The 20279-nt window shown below is 39.7% G+C and overlaps 2 protein-coding genes across 6 annotated transcripts in view; one reads left to right on the forward strand and one right to left on the reverse strand.

The window, feature by feature from the left end:
* The window catches only part of Ralgps2 (Ral GEF with PH domain and SH3 binding motif 2), a 139045-nt gene that overhangs the window by 84104 nt on the left and 34662 nt on the right, over window positions 1-20279 (forward strand). The window lies entirely within an intron of this gene.
* Window positions 584-18522, reverse strand: Angptl1 (angiopoietin like 1). Its single transcript, XM_057769277.1, has 5 exons — window positions 18209-18522; window positions 12052-12897; window positions 5237-5430; window positions 3190-3460; window positions 584-1659 (listed from the first exon to the last, which is right to left on the reverse strand). The coding sequence occupies exons 2-5, from the start codon at window positions 12869-12871 to the stop codon at window positions 1472-1474; spliced, it is 1473 nt and encodes a 490-aa protein (XP_057625260.1). The 5' UTR covers window positions 12872-12897; window positions 18209-18522; the 3' UTR covers window positions 584-1471.

Consider the following 20279-nt stretch of genomic DNA (forward strand, 5'->3'; position numbering starts at 1 on the left):
CTTTGGTGTCAGATTTGGGTTACGTTAAATGCTCGTTGATGGCAAAAACTAATGCCAGTGGCACTGGGCTTTAACTTTGGCCAGAGTGTTGATTTGCTCTGTGATACACCAGAAGCTTTGGTCTGTGAACTTACATTGTCTGAGTGGCCATCCATGTTAGACCATTCTTCCTCTGTGGACAACTTGTTTTGCCCATTTTTAGTTTTGTTGCATTTTCTTTTTAATTAAGCATAAATCTCACATCTTTCAAATTTTAGCTTCACAAGTGAGTTACGGGTTAATCAGTTGTAAGAAGTGATATATTACTGGGAGGAAGCTGTTTTAGAGGGCCCCTAATAAAGGTGTTTGTTGAGAAGCTGAGCTGGACAAATTAGGACTGAGGTTTAGTCACACACACTACAAAGTGGAATTAGTTTGGACCTGCCAGGACTCTATGGGTTCTGCTTTAAGGCTGTTGTGGCCTCACTGTTGAAACTGTTTTAGAACCAGCTGTGAGTATACAGTGGTACTTAGAAGGCTGTCCGGTCTTCTTTACGAGTAACAGGCAGGTTCTATTTATTTATTTATTTATTTTGTTTGCTTGTTGCCACTGCCACGCCGCAAACAAACTTAGTCCTTGATACATACCAGGCATACACTCTCCCACTGAGCTGTACCCCTAGCCTGCAGCTAGATGTTTTAAGGTAAAGTTCAATAAATGGGATAAGGGAGTAATTAATACATGTAGCATCATAATTCAGATATATATTAGAAATGGTATACTGAATATTCTGTTTTGTAATATCATTATTCTACTGCTTTTGTCATTATATAACATGTGTGTCAGGAGATTTTGATATTAGCATGTCATGAATGTCAAGAAATTAATCTGTTTTTAGCATTTTCCTTTTAAGAAATGAGGGTGTTATTTATGCATTTTAAAGTGATACATATTGTACTTTGTGTCCTAAATTATTGGAAGAAAATCATTACAAGTAAAAAATGTAATTCAATTTAATAAATTTTTATTCAGTGGAAAAACGTATTTTAGTGGCAAAACTAGAGATCTTTCTCTAATTTCCTGTCTGTATTTTCATAAATAAAATGAACTGCATGACTAAAATATTAAAATTATCTTTTTCACTGGACGTTAGAACAATGTTATTTTTTAAATAAATCATTAAGTATCTTAAGCATGTATTTGAATTTGATTCAAAATAAAGCTAAAATTTGTTTTACTTCATGGCAGATATTTACATTTACCTGTATTAAGTCAATATAGTTTTTAAAATAACACGGATTTGCATACAAATAATCTTCTGTAGCATATTAAAGGAAAATGGAGCTTTTTTTCACAGATAATTCTTTCAGTCACAGCACAATTTAGTTTACAAATTATATCTGTAAAAATAAATTGTACCAAGTAACATGTAGTGTTTACATTTGGGGAACCAAAAAGTGAAGGTCTGTGTCATTTCTTTGGAGACTGTCTTCAGTCAATAGGCTTGATCATCATCTGAACTGCCTTCAAGGAGTATGACCCGCCTCTGTATTCAGCCCAGAAAATTCCATCTTGGTGCTTGCTTCTGTAATGGCCTCCTCTGTACCACACTCCGTTGAGGTTAGAGTGTGCACAGGCGTTGTACCACCAGCCTCCTTTGTGAAAGTGGGCACAGTTTCCTGCGGGAGAAATAGACATTGAAGTTCAAATCCGTCCACACACAGCACTCTGCACCCTGTCAGGGGCGTGTGCTGGCCGTCTCCATTTGTGTCCACCCCGCTTCTCTCCTCTCTGTTCATGCCACTGGGATCACCTTACTCATTTCACTTTATGCCTACTTTATACATTTATATAAAATTTTATTTTCTGTACAATAGAGTGGATAAAATTCAGTGATTTTGTGTAAGAAATATACAGAGGAAGAGAAAGGAGAGATAGACAGGATTGACTAAGGGAGATGGTAGAGCTTGAGAGAAAATTGAAGTCTAAAATTAGCCTAGCTGGTACTTAAATGAGTTTGTGAACAGAAAGGTAGCTTTTCCAGTTCTGTCTCTCGTCCTCCTCTTTTGCCAGTAGGAAATAAATTAAAATAGTGCTTAGTGTGCTGCTAGGTAAAGTAATAATGTTTAATAAGCTGTCCAGGAAAGGCTCTTATGTGACGTCATCATCTGAATCTCATTCTGAAACAGCACTCACCCAAGGCTTTGATGACTGCCATGTTCTGTTCCCTACTGCCAAGGTGACATACCCTACAATCCCTGGGAAGGGATCTCATTAGGACCATGGAGGTTAGGCTGACCTTTGAGCATGTTCTTGAGGGTCACTAAGGAATGTGGAGGTCAGGCTGGCCTGTGGGCGTGTTCTTGGGGGTCATGGTGACTATGGAGGTTAGGCTGGCCTATGGGTGTCTTCTTGGGGGTCATTGGGGACTGTGGAGAAGGTTAGGCTGGCCCGTGGGCGTGTTCTTGGAGTTTTAACCTTGGTTAAGTTAATTGAGGTGGGAAGCTCCGCTTGCTGTGGGTGGTTAACACTCCCTAGGCAGAGGTCTGAGATGCGCAGGAGTGAGGAAAGCAAGCTGAGCCAGTAGCATGCATACTTTCATGGCTCTGTGCTCTTGATTATGAGTTTGATGTCACCAGCTCCCTCAAGCTCCTGCTGCAGGACTTCCTTGATATGCTGAACTTGGAGCTGTAAGCTGAACTGAGCCCCTCAGCTTTTCCCTGCACTGTGATTTGGTTTTGTCAGTGTTTTATCAGAGCAACCAAAAAAGAAACGAAGAAACATTGCTTGGTCTCCATTTTCTAAGAATATTTATCAGACAAAATATTTACAGGAAAATAATATAAATTTATATTATTTTGTTTCCTCTTGGAGGGAAGCTCCTAAGGGGAAAAGTTTAGTTCCTTGCTGAATCTCCAACATGTACAGTTCCTGGCATATGGTACCTGTCCAGCTAGTTTGTAAGTGTTAGGCAGAGTTTCATTCCCAAGAGGATGTAGCTTGGTTTTGTTTTAGTTCTCTCAGACCTTGCTTTCCAGAGAACACTGGGGTTGCCTTAGAAATCCTAAAGACAAAGTTATATTATATTCCCTTTGACTATGTCCAAAATAACCTTTCTGAGATTTGAGAAGCATATAATACACTTTAGTAAGTTGGCGCTACTTAATGCACAGAATGTGGTGATTGTACAGGCAGTTTGGTTGTTTTACCTGTATACATATCTTTATCTCTGTCCAGTGTGGTGAATTGCTTGCCATTATGCCACATCATAGAATCCCCTGCATTCCCCTGGTAAGTTCCCAATCGCAGTCTGTAAGATTCACTCTCGGGTTCCAGGCGAAAGCTGCTATATTCTGCATAGACTTTCTTATCACTCCAGTCTTCTAATTCAATCAGCAACTTATAATTGTCTTGATTACTGAGCTTATAAATATTGTCCAGTCCGAGCCAGTACTCTCCATCAATGTTTCCAAACCCTTTCTGTTAATAAACACAGAAACAGGAACATATAGATAAGTATAGAGATAGTAAATGTCACTACAGCTACAAGTTAAGTTTTTATGCCTGGTGGTGGTGGCACACGCCTTTAATCCCAGCACTTGGGAGGCAGAGGCAGGGTGGGGGATCTCTGAGTTCAAGGCCAGCCTGGTCTAGAGAGCTAGCTCCAGGACAGCTAGGACTGTTGCACAGAGAAACCCTGTCTCAACCCCACCCACAAAAAATTTTTTAAAGGCTGAGTAGAGTGAGGATATTGTTCATTTAGGGTAATTTGACTTCTGTGGTAGACTGCCTTATTTCTGTAAATTCATTTCAGGGCTACACTGTCACTTTCTTCTTCTTTGCTTTATCTTAATGTCCATACTAATTTATGTAACTTCAAGTGCTACATATAAAAAGAGTAAAGGCAAAAGACCACAAAATTCATTGATAGCTACTAAAAGCTAACTGAACTACTTCAGTCCTTCAAAAAGGTTCCTGATCACACCCTCATCCAGAACTGTGTGTCTTCAAAGTATGTGTATATTGTTTCAATGTTAGGCAGACAGCGCATATATAAAATCATGACCATTGTTCAATCAAAATGATAGTGTGTTAGAACAAATAATTTTTAATTTTATTGTAAGTAAAAAAAAATATTGTAGTAATCTCTAAAGTTCTCCCTGTGAAAATCGTAAATTGCTCTCTGAAAGAAGTGGACTACCTTATTTTAATAAGCATTTGACATTGCAAGTTTGCAACAGAATAGATTTAGTGAACTTCATACTAACACTGAAGGTTTGCCTTCAAAAAGACTGCAAGGAAGGTAGGGGTGTGTTTGTATGTGTGTGTGTGTGTGTCCGTGTGTCCGTGTCCATGTCCATGTGTCTGTGACCCTGTGTCCTATTGTGGCAGTAACTTATTTATAAATTTCCATCATTTCTAATCTAGATATATTAACATTTCATCCTTAACTGCTAGTAAAATTTTTCCTAAGACCAAGTAAGCACATGACACATAGTTACTTCACAGTTTTAAAACAAGGAGTTAGCACTCTAGAAAATCTACTCTTTCTTGTCTGCTGTCCTTACTGATGGTATATACATACATATCTCACTCACAAATTACCGTTATGAACATCAGAATTACCAGTAGACCAGCTGTACCTCCTCTAATTGATATCACATCATCTGGTTCTTTCTAGAAATCTGTGTGCATAGCCCTACCATCCATGTCATGATATATATTTAAAAATAGTCCAAGAAGGGGTCATTTTTTAGAAGGTGTATACTTTGTTATTGCTTAAATACTATAATATTACAAACAGAAATGTAGCTCCATAAAAAGTGTAATTGAAGGACAGGAGATATGGCTCAGTGTTTAAGAGTACTCGCTGGTTCTGATTCTCAGCGCCCACATGGTAGCACACAACTACCTGAAACTCCAGTTCCAAGGGATCTGATGTCCTCTTCTCAGGACACTGTGTGTATATTGTGTACATAATAAATGCACACAAAACACGCTCATGCAAATACATAAATAGGTTTAAAATTGTTAAAGTGGAATTAAGTTATCTTTGTAAAATGTGCATGTGTGTATAAGGTATCCATAGAAAAGGATATCTCAGGTTTTATTTTCACATTTTGACTTTAGCTATACAGCTAGAGATGGGTATAAATCTTTTGCTAGACAATGAAAATCATAGGGACAGTTATATTTTACTGCATGGCCTGTTTACTGCCCTGCAAGACCTGCTTGCATCTGCCTGCCCTCACTTACCTTATAATTTTCCCAGTTCCTGAAGAAATTGACAGAGCCATCTGTTCTTTTCTGAATAACAGTCCAGCCCCCAGGATCCAGACTGTTGTCGCACCATAGCTGCATCAGACCATTGCTGTTCTCAGGCTTAATCATGTAAATCCCGCTGGCCGAGTGTCCAGCTTCCTTCGCTTGCTGACAGTCTTTGAAAGGTCCTGTAATTTAAATGTTGATTGTTGAGAAATGTAAAAGATAAGTATTAAAATAGTTCTTACCTTCATGGCTTTCTTTACAAATAACACATTTTATCTGCTGTATGCATAATGCTCTGTAAAAGTTACAGAAACTAAATTTAAAATATATATTAAAACTAAATGAAAGGGTGACTTCAGTCCCACTACCCAAAGCCTTAACTTGTTCATCTCCCCTCTTTTCTGCTTTGTATTTTATAAATTTGCACTCCTAAAACACAAAGAGTATTATATTGTCTTTCATATTTAACAGGTGTTTCCTTGAAGCTGTGGCCTTCATTCTTACACTTATGTAGTCACTGGTACTTCGGTTTTCTTCCTCTATCACCTGAACATTAAAGTTTCTTCTGATTTTTGCTATAATAATTAAATTGTCCTAAATGACTTTGTCCTTACTAGCTTTACTTTTTTTTTTTTTTTTTTAATGCTTACAAAATGCTGCAGGATTGATCTGCTGGTACTACTAAACATTTTCCTGTTGCCAGACTTACAGTGTCTGAACTTTTATTTCAGGAGACACACAGAGTTTATGTTTTCAGTAGCAGTGGAGTGCTACAGCCTAGAAAGCTTTAGCAGTAGTGAGTATTACGTTTCCCTTTTGGGAACTCATTCATTAAATGCTAAGAGGCTCTGAAATAAAGAAAATGGAATCTCCCAAACTTCAGTGATCTTCACTTCCCTCACATGCATAAAGATACGTGTCAGGCCAGGTTTTTGAGTCACACATCTTTAATCTCAGTACTCAGGAGGCTAAAGCCAGATGGTTGCCACAAGTGTAAGGTGAGCGTAGTGTGTTCTGGACTGGCCTCGTTTCAACAGACCCTGCCTTAAATCTAGGGGAAAAAAAATTGTAGGAATGTTGGCCTAACTGTCTTCCTAAGATACTGTCTGAGTTACAGCTAAAAATGATTTCTTATCATGGCTGCCCAGTGACCCTGTGTTGGCTTTGCTGTTGCACTGGTAGTGGTTGTCAAGGTCATGTGAGGTGGTGCTAAGCCCTCATTCACGCGCTTGTCTTCTGTTCCCGAGTAAATGTTCTGAGTTGCTGCACAGTGTTTGCCCTTTTGTTCCATGGTTCCAGCCATTCTGTATTTTATTCTGTGCACAAACGTCAGAGGAAGGTCTCCTTCTATCATGTAAGTCCTGGGGACTGATCTCAGGTTGTCAGTCACATGGGCTCTTGCCTCCTAGACATTCTAATTTTAGCCAACTAAGATTTTCAACTTTTTAAAAAGGACAGAACATGATGTTAATTGTTTGTAATCTGATTTGTACATTGTTGGGTCCAGAGAAAATACTCTCTAGTTCCGCTGAATGTTTCATCCTGCCCAAGGGTTTCAAGCCTTTTATTTTAAAAGCGTGCACAAATTATGATTCAGAAAGAAACATGTCAAATAAAGACAAAAGTTTTTAAAGCCATTTGTCAATTTTTTACTACTTTTAAATTCTGACATAACCTTTAAATATCTGCAAATAATTTAGTCAAAGTTCTTTTTAAAATTCTGTTCTATAATTATAATAGAATTACTGAAATTTTGAGAAATGTGTTACATACATTGTGCTGAGAACATAGTGCTGTCCCCATTTGAGCTTACTAAGATAATTTTATTATGTAAGTGCTCAGTGTTTCAGTCATTGGAGGGGATTCTTGGGTGGGGAGTGTGAGCTCTTCTTCCTGGGTTGCCCTGAGGATGGAGATGCCATGTGTTGTTGTTCAGACTTGATGTCTGCTGTTTTAACTGGGCATCAGTCAAGCTTGTTAAAAAATGAATCAGCCTCTTCGCTTTAAATTCAAGGAAATGGAAAAGTATGAAAAATTGAGTGTCAAATTCTCTACTCCACATTTTTATTTTTCATATGTAACTTACAATTTTTTAAATTGTATCTATGCTATAGATTACTAGTTTTAAAAAAAAGTAAGAGCCGGGCGGTGGTGGCGCACACCTTTAATCCCAGCACTTGGGAGGCAGAGGCAGGTGGATCTCTGTGAGTTCGAGATCAGCCTGGTCTACACGAGCTAGTTCCAGGACAGGCTCCAAAACCACAGAGAAACCCTGTCTCAAAAAAAGAAAAAAAAAGTAAGATAACCTAGAAAAATATTTAAAATGTTTAAACATAAAAGTAAAAAAATGCTTTAAGGTTACACTAGGTATTGCATTTTTTTCTCTCAGTTTGTTTGGCTCCTTTTTTCTTTTGATATTTTATTAATTTTACATTCATTATGACAGCCTCAAGACAATCACTTTAAAAAACATTTTTTTAAATTCTTGTTCTTTGCTTCCCTAGTTTACTGAAGTTTTTTTTATTATTATTATTTTTAAATGGGGTTTCACTGTGTAACCCAGGTTGACCTGGGAATGGTGGGGTGTGTAGTACAAGCATGTCTTAGAATCACAGCCATCCTGGCTCAGTCTCCCAAATGCTGGAGGTACAGCCCTTGTCATCTTAACTGGTTTATCTTTTTCTTTTCAAGTCATGAGTGGATTTGAGGGTTTCCGTCAGATTATTTAGAGGTTTCCCTCCCTTTTTCTTTGACAGGCCTTGGTTTCCAGATCCTCCTGCCTCAGCCTCAAGTGCTCAATTGGAGTGCATACACCGTGCTTATTTCTGCTCAGTCTCAATTGGAGTGTGTACATTGTGCTTATTTCTGCTCAGCGCATGGTACTTAGCAGAGCAGTTGTCACCAGTCACTTCCAGTCCTTTCTGTTCTCTTTTTGTTCCTGGTCTTCACATGCAGAAGTATGTACTAAATGACTTCAGTACTTTTTTTGTAGTACATATGTGCTTATGAAGATGTTCAGTATGGCTCATCAAAGGTTAGGATATAGTCATTTCTACCACAGAGAATAAGACATTACTGAAAACCTGCAAGTTATAAAAACTCATAAACTGAAAATAACAGCTGATTTTATCCGTAAGCATACTCTGAATTCTACTGCATTACATATGGCACAAAATACTACTGCACTTGTGGAGAACCCCATTAATGCTGATTCTCTCCTTTTTCTTTTCCTTGATCACGTAAGAAAAATTTCACGTTATAGAAGCATGTGTTGTAGTCAGGCCAGAGAAGAAGAATTACATGTCAGAGAGAATGGGAACTTTAATTCCTGCAGGGAGTTTTAAAAGTGGAAGGAAGCCTGAGGCTCCCAATGCATGTTTTGATCCATCTGCTGATACATGGTGATGTATTTGTCCACTCACAGACAGGGACTTTATCTTTCACTGGGCATCGTGCTTTGAACCCATCTGGGGACTCTCAATTCTGATGATCGTCATTTTCAGAATTTCTTCAAGTTTTCTATTGTTATTTTAAGATGTATCTTTTCTGAGGGGTGGATAGAAGCTTGAGTCTGTAACTTTCCTCCTGTACAAGGACCTGAGTTTGGATCCCCAGTATTCCTGTAAAAACTAGGCAATGTCTGTAATCTCAGCGCTGGGTTGGAGGTCAGAGACAGGAAGATCCCTTTAGCTCATTGGCCAGCCACTTTAACCAAATCAACTTCACATTTAATGCAAGACCCGATCTCAGAAAGGTGGAGCTCATCAGCCAGGGAGGATGCCCAGTGCCAACCTTTGGCCACACTCACACAAATGGGATTTTTTTTTTTTAATTTAAAAGAATTATCTTTTCTGAATCTAGTACAGGCTAGACTATTTCCGGGTCCAGAGATAGCTAAGCACCCTTGAGGTGACGTGGGAGGTGAGACAGTGTGCTAAGCATTTTGATTTCGTTTCAGCAGAACGTGGCGCAAGGACCCGAAGTAACAGCTGAGATTTGAGCACGGGTTTGTTGTACTGAAGTTCCATGTATGAAAAACCACAAGATGATGCTTTCATTTTGTAAAGCATTTTCTTGATTTGTTATAGAAATAAATATACGCATCATTGTTTCTGCTAAAAGTGATGATGCCATTGACTTAAATTTCAGGATTGACTTAGAAAACTGACAGCAGCTGCATTTCTGTAATTGTACCTGCCATAGATTGATAAAATGCAGCTCAGTTAGCTTTCTATAAATTACATATGAACTACCATACTGATAAATCGTATACATTAAGAGCTTAATAAAACTTAAGTTTTGAAAAGGATGGGAAAGGTCAATGCTTTTTCTTTTCTAGACCTAGTGGATAATTTTGTACATGTCTTTGAAAATTAAAGGGTTTGGGTCACTAATTGATGATGATTATTTACCTGATTTAATGATACCCGTATGGTTTCTGCTCTTAACACCTGTTTTCATGAAAGTCTTTAGATAATCACTTTGAGGCTCTGTGTTATCAAATCATCTAATGTGTTAGCACCTACACTTGAGACACGGTATCCAACTGCCAGAAAGAAGCTTCTGTTTTAGAATGCACTTCTCCTAGATGTGCTGTGGGTTCTTGTAAAGGTGAATATAACTCAAGAAGGTGTGCACTGCAGACAGTAGAGGTGTTGGTGGAAATAAACACCTCCAGGCCTGTGGAGGTCGGCAAGGGCTTCAAGGAGGACCTTCAGTTTGCATCATTTGATCTCAGCCTTATTTGAATGGACAGAAGTCGCAGAATGCAAGAAAGAAAGTAGATTTGCCTTATTGAAACATTTTTATGAAGGAAACACATGAAAGGAAAATGAGAAAATGAGACTTTTTCTTTTTGCAGAGAATTAATAAGCAGATGTATGGTATATGGATATTTACAAAGGATGCTTATGCCTGTGCTATTTTTGTCCTGATAATTACTTCTAGCAGGAAAGTATTGGTTTGACCAAATAATTATTTTATGGCTTACTCATTCTTCAAATAGTGCTCACAACATGCCTGGTCCAGCAGGGAGGCAGACAAACAAATCGCAGTAACTCCAGTGTAGTGTGGTATAGAAAACAGACTCAAGAAATGGCCCATGATTTGGAGAAAGAGCCACTTAGTAATTAATGTCTGTGAGTCTGGGAAGGCATAGCATTAGTCTCTAAAGCCTTGAGGTAAACCTTGATCACCCAGATTTCAATAGAGGAAGCCTTGGTACAGGAAGTAATAGACTATCCTAATGCAGACGTTCCACATCTCTTAAACCAAGAGGCAGTACTCCACTCAGGAGCAGTCAGAGCCCAGGTGATCTTTGACATCTTGAGATGTGGGGGACCTCTAAGAGAGTGTCTTGAAGACAGCTCGTTCACGGTATGAACAAGAAAGAACATGTCAGTGGAAAACCAAGGAAATTAGAAGACTCTAGCATGACCGTGGAAGTCCAGAAGCAAGGATCAAATGTTGGTGGGCACCACTGCTGCAGACGGCCACCTTGTGCTGTTTCTTTCTGGCCTTTTTTATGCCCTGCCTTTGCAATAAGTAAATAGCTTCTATTCTTCTGGGCATCTGAGTTTTCCGTCCAGTGTAAGGAAGAAGTCGTCATCTTGTAAAGGGTTTAAGAGCCGTCTTATAAGATGATGCTCATGTCAGAGGGACAAAGGGAAACAAAGGAATCTGTTTGTTTACTGGTCCCCCCAGAGTCAACATTCAGCAGCTGATGGAGGTGGGTCTTGTATTAATCTGTTGCTTTCATTGGTTAATTAATAAAGAAACTGCCTAGGCCCATTTGATAGGCCAACCCTTAGGTGGGTGGAGTAAACAGAACAGAATCCTGGGAGAAAGAAGCCAAGTCAGGGAGTCGCCATGATTCTCCCACTCCAGACAGACGCAGGTTAAGATCTTTTCTGGTAAGCCAGCTCATGGTGCTACACAGAATATTAGAAATGGGTTAGATCAATATGTAAGAGCTAGCCAATAAGAGACTGAAACTAATGGGCTAGGCAGTGTTCAAAAAAAATACAGTTTCCGTGTAATTATTTTGGGGCATAAGCCATGCGGGCAGCCAGGTGCCGGGGACGCAGCCCCGCTCCTCCTATTACAACAAGCAGCAAAACCATGAGAAGAAGGAACTCAGAAACTGAGGTAGAGCTCTCAGTATTAGTGTTGGGATTTTTAATGTTGACAAAAACCTTGGTTGTTTAGCCTGGAAAATATGAGCCCCTTTTCTTCCTGACATAACAAAGCTAGGTTTTGTGTAAATGTTTTGAAGTTGGGAAAAACAAGACCCAGTATCTGATTAGTCACAGAGTGGTGTTAGGAGTCACACTCCTGAGTGGAGATTGAACACTCCATTGCAGGCTGGAGGAGAAGGAAGAGAGCAAGATGGTAAACACTCTTTTAGATAAGGGTTAGGGAAAGAGCACGGGCGGAAGCAGAAAGGATTCCGAAGGATGGTAGGAGGTGGAGCTGCGGCTGCAGGCTCGGGCGCAGAGCAGTCCCTCAGTTAGTGCAGCGGTAGCCACCCTTCTCATTGACAGCAGCCTCCATTGTAAGAATTTGGAGGGAAGAATTCTTTTTCACAGGGAAAAAAAACAAAATTTTTGTAAGCACCTAGAAACTTAGAGCAGGGAGAACAGAGATTTTATATTAAACCCTAATACTGCTTTTAAAAATTGCAATTTTAATTGAACATGTATGATATCACCACACAAGAACAAGGGCTATTTAAGAGTATTGTTGCATGAATTGGATAGCATGCCAGCTTCATTCTCCCATTTGACCAATAAGAGATAACTCACCTTCATTGATGAAAGTTACTGCTGGAATCTTGAAAGGACTTTTTGTGGGAGCTGTTGCTAGATCTGGTGGAGGCATTAAGTCTCTGGGATATCCTGGGTCCCTCTGTATCTCATTTCCCCCCAGCAGACCAGGCGTGTACTGGTGGCTGTTAGGAATGTGTCGTGGCACAACTTGAACAAGAGGGGGAGACACATGGGTGTCTTGTCGGGAAAATATCCTCAAGCACTGTTCTTCCAACAACGTGATCATCACAGACTGGTTGTTGACAAGATCAGTCAAGGAAGCATATTTCACCTCCAGCTCCCTGTACCTTGTTGCCATCCTCAGCATTTCCGTGGTGATGTTGAGGATTCTGTTTTCCAGCTGGGAGAGCTCCAGTGAATTATCTCTTTTGCGGATGATCTCGTGTAACAGTTGCATGTAGAGCTGAGTGACTCGAGAGTTCATGTTCCGGCTTTCCTTCCTCAGCAGCTTCACCTCATTTACGATGTTCCCATCGACATCCACCACCAGCTGCAGGACGTCTATCTCTCTTTTCTGCCTGGAAAGTACATCCTTCAGGTTCTCCAGGTCCATCCTAGTGATCATGTCTTTAATAGTACCTGCATCTTGACCTTTGGTGTTGACACAGATTGGCCCTGTTATTTTTTGTTCAGGTACCAAGAATGTATATGAACATTTCTTTGCTTCCTCTTTACCATCTGTGGCACGGGGATATCTCCTTTGGGTTATCTTTTTTATTCTGAACTGCCCTCCTTTGCAATGATCAGTGCCCAGTAGAAAGAGTAGCACACCAAGGGTCCAGACAAAAGTCTTCATTTTGAAATGAAGTTGTACCACAGCGTCTTTTGGAAAGCAGTTGAGTGAAGAGAAAATGTAAAAAGAATTAATTTACATGCAGATCAAAATCACATTGAGATTCCATCTCACCCCTGCTAAAATGGCTATTAAACACATAACAAATACTGCCAAGGATGAGGATGAAGGCACATTTTATACACAAGTAGTAGGAAAGTAAAATAGTACCGCCACTATGGGAGTCAATATAAAGGTTTCTCAAACAAGAAATAGAACAGCCAAGCCAGGTGTTAGTGACTCGATTAATGCCATTAATCTCAGCACTCAGGAGACAGAGGCAGGCTGGTGTCTGGGAGTTCAAAGCTAGCCTGGTCTACAGAGCAAGTCCCAGGACAATCAAGGCTACACAGAGAAATCCTGTCTTGAAAAAGAAAAACAACATAAAGAAGAGAAAGAAATAAAAAGGCCGTGATGTTGAGCTATTTCACTCCTGGATATCTATCTTGAAGAACTCAAGTCAACAAACTTCAGAAATATTTGCTCACCCTTGCCTGTCGCAACACCATTCACTATAGCTGAGTTACGGTGTCATCCAAGTATCATCCACCAAGAGAAGAGTGTGAGAAGAAAGCATGGCATATATCCACAATGGTTCAACCGAAAGAACAAAATTAAGTCATTTGCAGAAAAATAGATGGAATTAGAGTCAGCTTTCTAAGAAAAATAGGCCAGACTCCAAAAGGAAAAATACATGGAACCTAGGTTTTATATAGACATACATGATATTCACATCTGACATGAAAATAGGAAATTATTGGGGGAAAGAACTAGAGGAGATAATGATTTATGAAAATGATCAAAGTGATATACTTGAACAAAAGTATTGTGAAATCGATTGCTTTGTACAGTGAATTAAGCTAGTCATTTTAAAAGCAGTAATATTTTTTAAAAGCTTCTGTATTGGTTACTTTTCTGTTGTTATGATAAAAACACAGTAACCAGAAGCCACATATGGGGGAAAGAAACCTGGTTTATACTTCAGAGAAAGAGGGAGCTATCCTAGTGGAGAGGCTTGGTTGCAGGAGCAGGAAGCCGAGAGGTCACATGAGTAAAGACAGTTAAAGACAGCGACCTAGAAGTGGCCCCACCACCAGCGATGTTCTTCCTCCAAGGGCATCTCCTGAACTGCCACAAACAGCGCCACCAGCTGAGGGCTGAGTGTAAGTACATGAGCCTGTGGAGGACTTTCTTATTCTAACTGCCAGGGCATCTAAGGGACCACTGAGAGATTGTACTAGTAAATTAGATTTAACTTGAATCCTTAAATTCACTATTAAGTTGGTATTTTGGTATGTGTTTAAAGATGGGATCCCTATCTCTTGCAGCTCTTCCAGCCATCACCTTATATTGCATTTTTTTGTTGTTGTTCCCAAACTCATGAAAGTGATTTTTATCAGTGCCCATCCTGTGAAAGGCACACTTTGAGGTTCTCTGAAAGCCTTTAAGACCCCCCACCCAAAAGTGCATTTCTTTAGAAAGCGCACTCTCTAAGACTATGAAAACAGTACATAATGTATATAAGATAGTAATTAAGGCATTGCCTGGTTACTACTGCAGTCTCTTAAGTGGTCTTACTAGTCAGTGTTTCAGAGTATAATATTGAATAAGACTAGTTAAGTTGTTTTACAGTAAACACCATGACTTTTTTTTTTTAACCTACCAAGTCAAACATTTCAGACTAATAGGAAGTGAACAGTTTTACCATCGCATGGTTTTGCAGCGTGTGCTTTGGAGACTGGAGACAGGATGCTCGCAGTCACTGCAGGTCATTGCGTTTCCAGATTGCAGTCGTGCATGTGCCCTGAGCTTATAGGTGATTCAGCAGGTGTTTTCTGTTAAAGTCCAGTGGGTTGTATTTAGTAAAAGAATTCCTAATTTTCAACAGCATTACCAAGTTGGATATAAAGAACCTTTTTGCACCCATGTGTGTATTAAAGGACAAAGCCACACTAATATTAGAAACAGCTCTATCTTGAGTTCCCTGGCCTCAGTCAGTATCTGTAGCAGCAAGACTTCAGACTGTGCACATGGACTGTGTCCTGTTGGCTGTGGCAGATGAGAAGTACTTGTTCCTTAGAGTCCAGCACTGTAACTCTTCCAAGAGCCTAGACCCCTCCCTTTGTCTTCAGTTAACTCCCAGATGAGCAGTGCAGTAGAGTGGGGAGGGAGTGAGGAAAGTGTATCCATGAGATGGGTTCCTGAGCAAGCTGTTCCCATGGCAACTTGATGCTGTCTGCTGTTTGTAAAGCCAGCAGTGGGCACCCTGGGGCTTTTCTTACCTGCTTTTCTACCCCAGCCCTTGTTTCTTGATTTCAGAAACCAGACCCCAAGTTGTTTATATCTAGTACTGACAACACAACAGTAACCTAGTGGGGCTCTTAGGGAGACACCACTCTTTTAGCCCCTTAGCAAGCCATTGTCTTCATAACCAAATGAGGCGGGGACTCTGATACACACCTTTAATCCCAGCACACAGAAGGCAAAGGGATCTCTGAGTTCAAGGCCAGCCTGTTTTACAGAATATATTCCAGGACAGCTACACAGAGAAACCCTGTCTTGGGGTGGGGGGAGCAGTGGGGACTTAGAGTCTGAATTTCAGCCCAGGCAGAAGACACTAGAGTTGGTGCTTTTAATTAGCCACTTCATCTTTTGGCTCTGCTTTCCAAACTACTTTCTGTCAGGGAACTAACAGCAGTATCACTTAAAAGGAGAAGTCCCAGACAGGAAAACACAAGTGGGATTTCAATACCAATCCTGCAGCTTGTGTACTATCGTGTTTGTCATAACAAAAGGCATCTGGTGTGTGCTGCTTGGGGCTCCTCCCTGTCCTGTTCTTGGTTGTGTAAAAGCACTTGCAGGCCGTTCTTCTGATGTCGATGCTGTTGTTGTTAGACCCTTACTTTGCTGCTGCCATTCCTCTCTGCCATATGGATTCCGTCAGTTGGTGTTTATGTAGTCTAACGTAGAAACCACACAGACACAGTCTGAGCTGTTGTGAAGACTGCAGCCACCTGCACTCTGAAAGCAAGTCTCCTTGGTTTGGGTGTTTTTGGTTTAGTGCTGTATTCAAAGAGGATAGATGATGAAAGTGAGCAAAGAATGGGAAGAGTGTGGGAAATTATTTGGTGAAATAATAACATTTACATCAAAGCCTTCTCTGTTGCTGACTGGTGGCAAAAGCACACGACGAGGAGTTGAGTCATGTTCTCTACTCTCCTGACACTGGGAAATACAAACCAGAGGAGTCGTCTTTTCATCCCAGAGCGTCTTTTACTCTCCAGGAGTTACCTATACTAAAGCTGATGACAGGTTTATATTTACAGGAAATTTTTGTAATTTAAATGTAACTATTTTTTAAAAAAGGGAACAGTTAAAATAGAAGCCATTAGCCTCTCAGCAAATATATATAACTTTTTCTAAATCACTTTGTATCATTTTAATAATAGAACATAAACTCTTGACTCGTAAAATACCTTCTAGAATGAAATAAGCTACCTAGACAAAGAGATTTTAAAATTAAAGCATGAGGACTTTCTGGTGCTTTGATCTATTCTACCTTGCATTACTTTGGTTTAGAAAATCAGTCATACGGCCTAAGATGATATTAAAAGCTCCTTATGTTGTGTTTGTTTCATGCTTCCGTATTACAACAGCGATGATCTCATTGACCTTCAAGCAGAGTTAGAAGACACATTCATAAGTGGTAGACTAGATAGGTCATGAGAAAAGAACTGATTTTTAAATTTGTTTACTATGACATTTTCTAAAAATATCCTCTTATTTAATGTTTCACACATATGCTCAGTTTTAAAAGTGAAAGATCCATGGCTCTGCATTACCTCGTAAAACCTTTCTGTTTATGTTAAGTTTTTCCAAGGTCCCAAGAGAATGTTACAAATTAGTTACAGTACACTGAAGCTTGGATCTGCGCCTTGCCTGCTGGTTTCTAGAAAGAAAGAAAAAGTTTGTGCAGTTGTATTCATTTTCTTAGTAGTGTTTCTCTTCATGACTGCTGTGACAAGAAATAAATGCCCTGAGACATGAAGTTAGCTGGAGAAGTACTGGCCAGGTGGATGAAGTCCTTCCTGATTGTCACGTGTGTTTGAGGAACTGACCTGAGAATAGCCCTGGGAATGTCTCCAAAACAGACAAATCGTTATCTGTGCTACACACACACACACACACACAAACACACAATGCCTACTTAAAGCATTAGAAGACCTGGTGTTGAGTGAGGTCCTGCTTTTATCATGGCCAGCAATGACAGAGATGACAGTGTTTCAAGTTGACTATGACCTGGAAATTTTGTCAGACTTTCCTGTAAAATATGTATTTAACAGAGCTCTCGGAATTGAGTTTTAATAAGGAAGTTGAAAAAACAAAACTGAACATTATCATTATTTGTTGAAAATTCTTACCTCTAAAGATTAATAAAAGTCAGGGAACCCTCCCATCATAATAACAAACTTGGCTGTCTTTGGTGTTGAAACTTACTATCGGTAAGTAGTGATTTCATAACTCTCGTGATTAACAGGCCCCACTAGAATATTGAGGAACACTGCATCTTAGGTATAGTTAAGACAGGCTTTTGACCTTTCACCTTTTTCCAGTAGTTAAATCCTGAGTTCCTATTGTTAATCCTTGTGACCCTAATATTCTCAATCCTGACCTCAGGTTTGCATTATTTATTTGTATCAGTAGTTACTTTTGCAACTAATTCAAATTAGAAGCAGTTTTAATCTGTTATGAAAATGAAATTTCTGTTGTAGGTAAATTTAGGAAACTCTAAAATGATTAATCATAACAAGAAATACCGTCATAGGTTAACTTAAAGTCTCATAAGAGTTTTGTTCTGTTGTGATTGAGATTTTGTTGCAAACATTCAGCCAACTGGCTCTTGGCTTTGTTTTGTAGCCATACCGTCTTTACACACACACACCATCCTCCGGAAGAGAAACTCGCCATGCTCACAGGTTCTTTAGTTTATGTCCTTTGTTGCTGTTGTGCTGCGTGAGCCTTTAGCATTAATGAGTTACTTGTGGGATTCCCTAGTGTCGCTGAAGCGTTTGTTTTCATAAACCCAGCATGAATGTATCCGTCTGTAGTTACTCTGGCTCAGACCTCAGCAATACATTAACCATCATGAGTACTTTTCTACAGAAAGATACAAAACAAAACCTTCAGATGCAAATCAGCATCTTCTAGAGATCCTTGGGAGATCTCATAATTTCTAGTACAAAGGAAAATTAGGCATTTAACATAGAATTTTGAATAAATATAAGAGAAACATTAAAATACCTTTTGTGTCTGCTGAAAAGTAAATCCGGAAACTTCGTCCTTACCCTTGCTCTCTAAAAGATCAGTGTAGAAGTCTCTTGGTCTCTGACTTCAGTGGCAACTGCATTTTTCTTTCTGACCGTTGAATCCAAGCAATAAGGAACTTGGTTTTGTAGTACTACTTTGACAGGCCACCTGTGTAATTTGGGGCTGTCTGTGGACTTTCTCTAATCCAGCTGAGAATGCATTGTGGCTGTGCTGTTTGCAGCATGGAGAAGCTCAGTAACCAGCCGCAGCTGACAAACTGTCCGCACAGCACAGTACTCCGCAGAGTGATTCCCTCTTGTTCTCAGTAGACTCAAGTTCAGCCCACATATTACGTCATTAGAAAACTGCTGGAGCCGGGGAGGGGGTGGAAATCTCCTCCTTAGGATTTCCTCTACAGCCCTAAGTGGGGAGGGGGAGCTGGAGCCGCGGGAGGTTGAATAGCTCTGAACAAGGAGAGATTGTGTGCAGGTTGAAGGAAGGGCACCATCTGGAAACAGACTATCGTAGTTCAGCAGGCAATTATAAAATAAACATTGTAGTCTGCTGGCCACAGAGTTTTTGAAAAAATAGCACTCCACTTTAAAAGTAGCGTTGAGCTTAGGGAGCTAGACTTTCCCGGGAAGCAGCCACCTAACATTCAATCATGTACAGCCTCGGGGAATGTCTAAACATTTTATTCCAGTGTTGCTGTTTCAGGACATTTTAAACTTTCAAGATATTGTAACGAATTATGTAATGTTTCTTAAAAGAAAACTGCATTTATAGCTGGACCTTTAATCCCAGCACCCAGAAGGCAGAGGCAGTCGGATCCCTATAAATTTGAGGCCAGCCTGGAATGCACACAGTAAGCTCCAGACCAACCAAGGCTAGTGAGTGAGAACCTAACTCAGGAAAAAAAATACACACACAAAACTTGCTTTAATATGTAACCACCTTAAAACAACTGAAATTGATGATAAACCTAGTGAGGTTTTTTAATCTTAAAGTCTGTGTTACATAATTAGTGCTTCTTTCCATCTTAAGTTCTCTGTTATGTAATAATGCTTGCTTACAAAATTATGCCTGTCCTAGTTAGGATAGCTGTCGCTGTGAAGAAACACCATAACCAAAACAACTTAGGGAAGAAAGGGTTGATGTGGCTTACACTGCACATCGCAGTCCCTCAGCAAAGGGATTGGGACCCAGAGGCAGGACAGGTGCCGCGTACTGACTTGCTCCTTCTGTCTTCCTCAGCCTGTTCTCAGAGCACCCACCAGCCCAGGGGGGCTGGGGCCTCCCACATCAATCACTGATTAAGAAATTGTCCTACAAATCTGCCTACAGTCAGATCTTAAAGAGGCATTTTCTCAATTCAGGCTCTCTCCTCTCGAATGATTCTAGTTTGTGCCGAGTTGACTTAAAACTAGTCAATATAATGCCTATTATTACCTATTATATGCCTTAAATTGTCTATATAAGACAGTAACAAGATAAATGGATAGAAGCATTATGAGTCAAACAAATGAAATACCAGTTTATACCTATAAATTGCCACAAATTAAAATAGCAGTTCTTGACACAAAGTGCAGCAGTAGAAACCTACACCCTGTTAGTGGATGTATGGGTTGATAAAGCTTTGAAAACAGTATTGGTGTAATCACCTGGAGCTGAGTAATGAAATACCTTACAGCATGAGCAGGTCTTTGCTGGAGTGAGTGTATAGATCGACACACATCCTAGAGAAAAATCTTCACATGTGTTCTGTACATTCATATCTATAGTAACCAGAGAGCGGAGGAAGTAACTTGAAAATCTGTAAAACAAAATGTCTAAGGTGTAATATAATCATACATCAGTTTATTCTCAATTTAAGGAATTATAAAACCATTTAAAATCAAAAGAGTAACAAAATAATGATGTAAAGTAATCATGGAAGACCATATTTTAAAATTATATTTAATGAAGTCTTACAAAATTATTTGTAATATAACAGGCTTTGTTTTTTTACATATATGGAGAGAGTGTATGCGTGTGTGCGTGCACTGTCACTGAGATTGTCATATAG

Source organism: Chionomys nivalis, chromosome 5 (assembly GCF_950005125.1).
Source record: "Chionomys nivalis chromosome 5, mChiNiv1.1, whole genome shotgun sequence".
In the NCBI taxonomy this organism is placed as follows: domain Eukaryota; kingdom Metazoa; phylum Chordata; class Mammalia; order Rodentia; family Cricetidae; genus Chionomys; species Chionomys nivalis.

Coding starts and splice junctions, on each gene's coding strand:
- Angptl1 (XM_057769277.1), bottom strand. CDS start 12,871: ATGAAGACTTTTGTCTGGACCCTTGGTGTGCTACTCTTTCTACTGGGC. Junction 5,431..12,051: donor AGTAACTTTCATCAATGAAG/GTGAGTTATCTC, acceptor TTTAAATTACAG/GACCTTTCAAAGACTGTCAG. Junction 1,660..3,189: donor AGATAAAGATATGTATACAG/GTAAAACAACCA, acceptor TTTCTCCCGCAG/GAAACTGTGCCCACTTTCAC.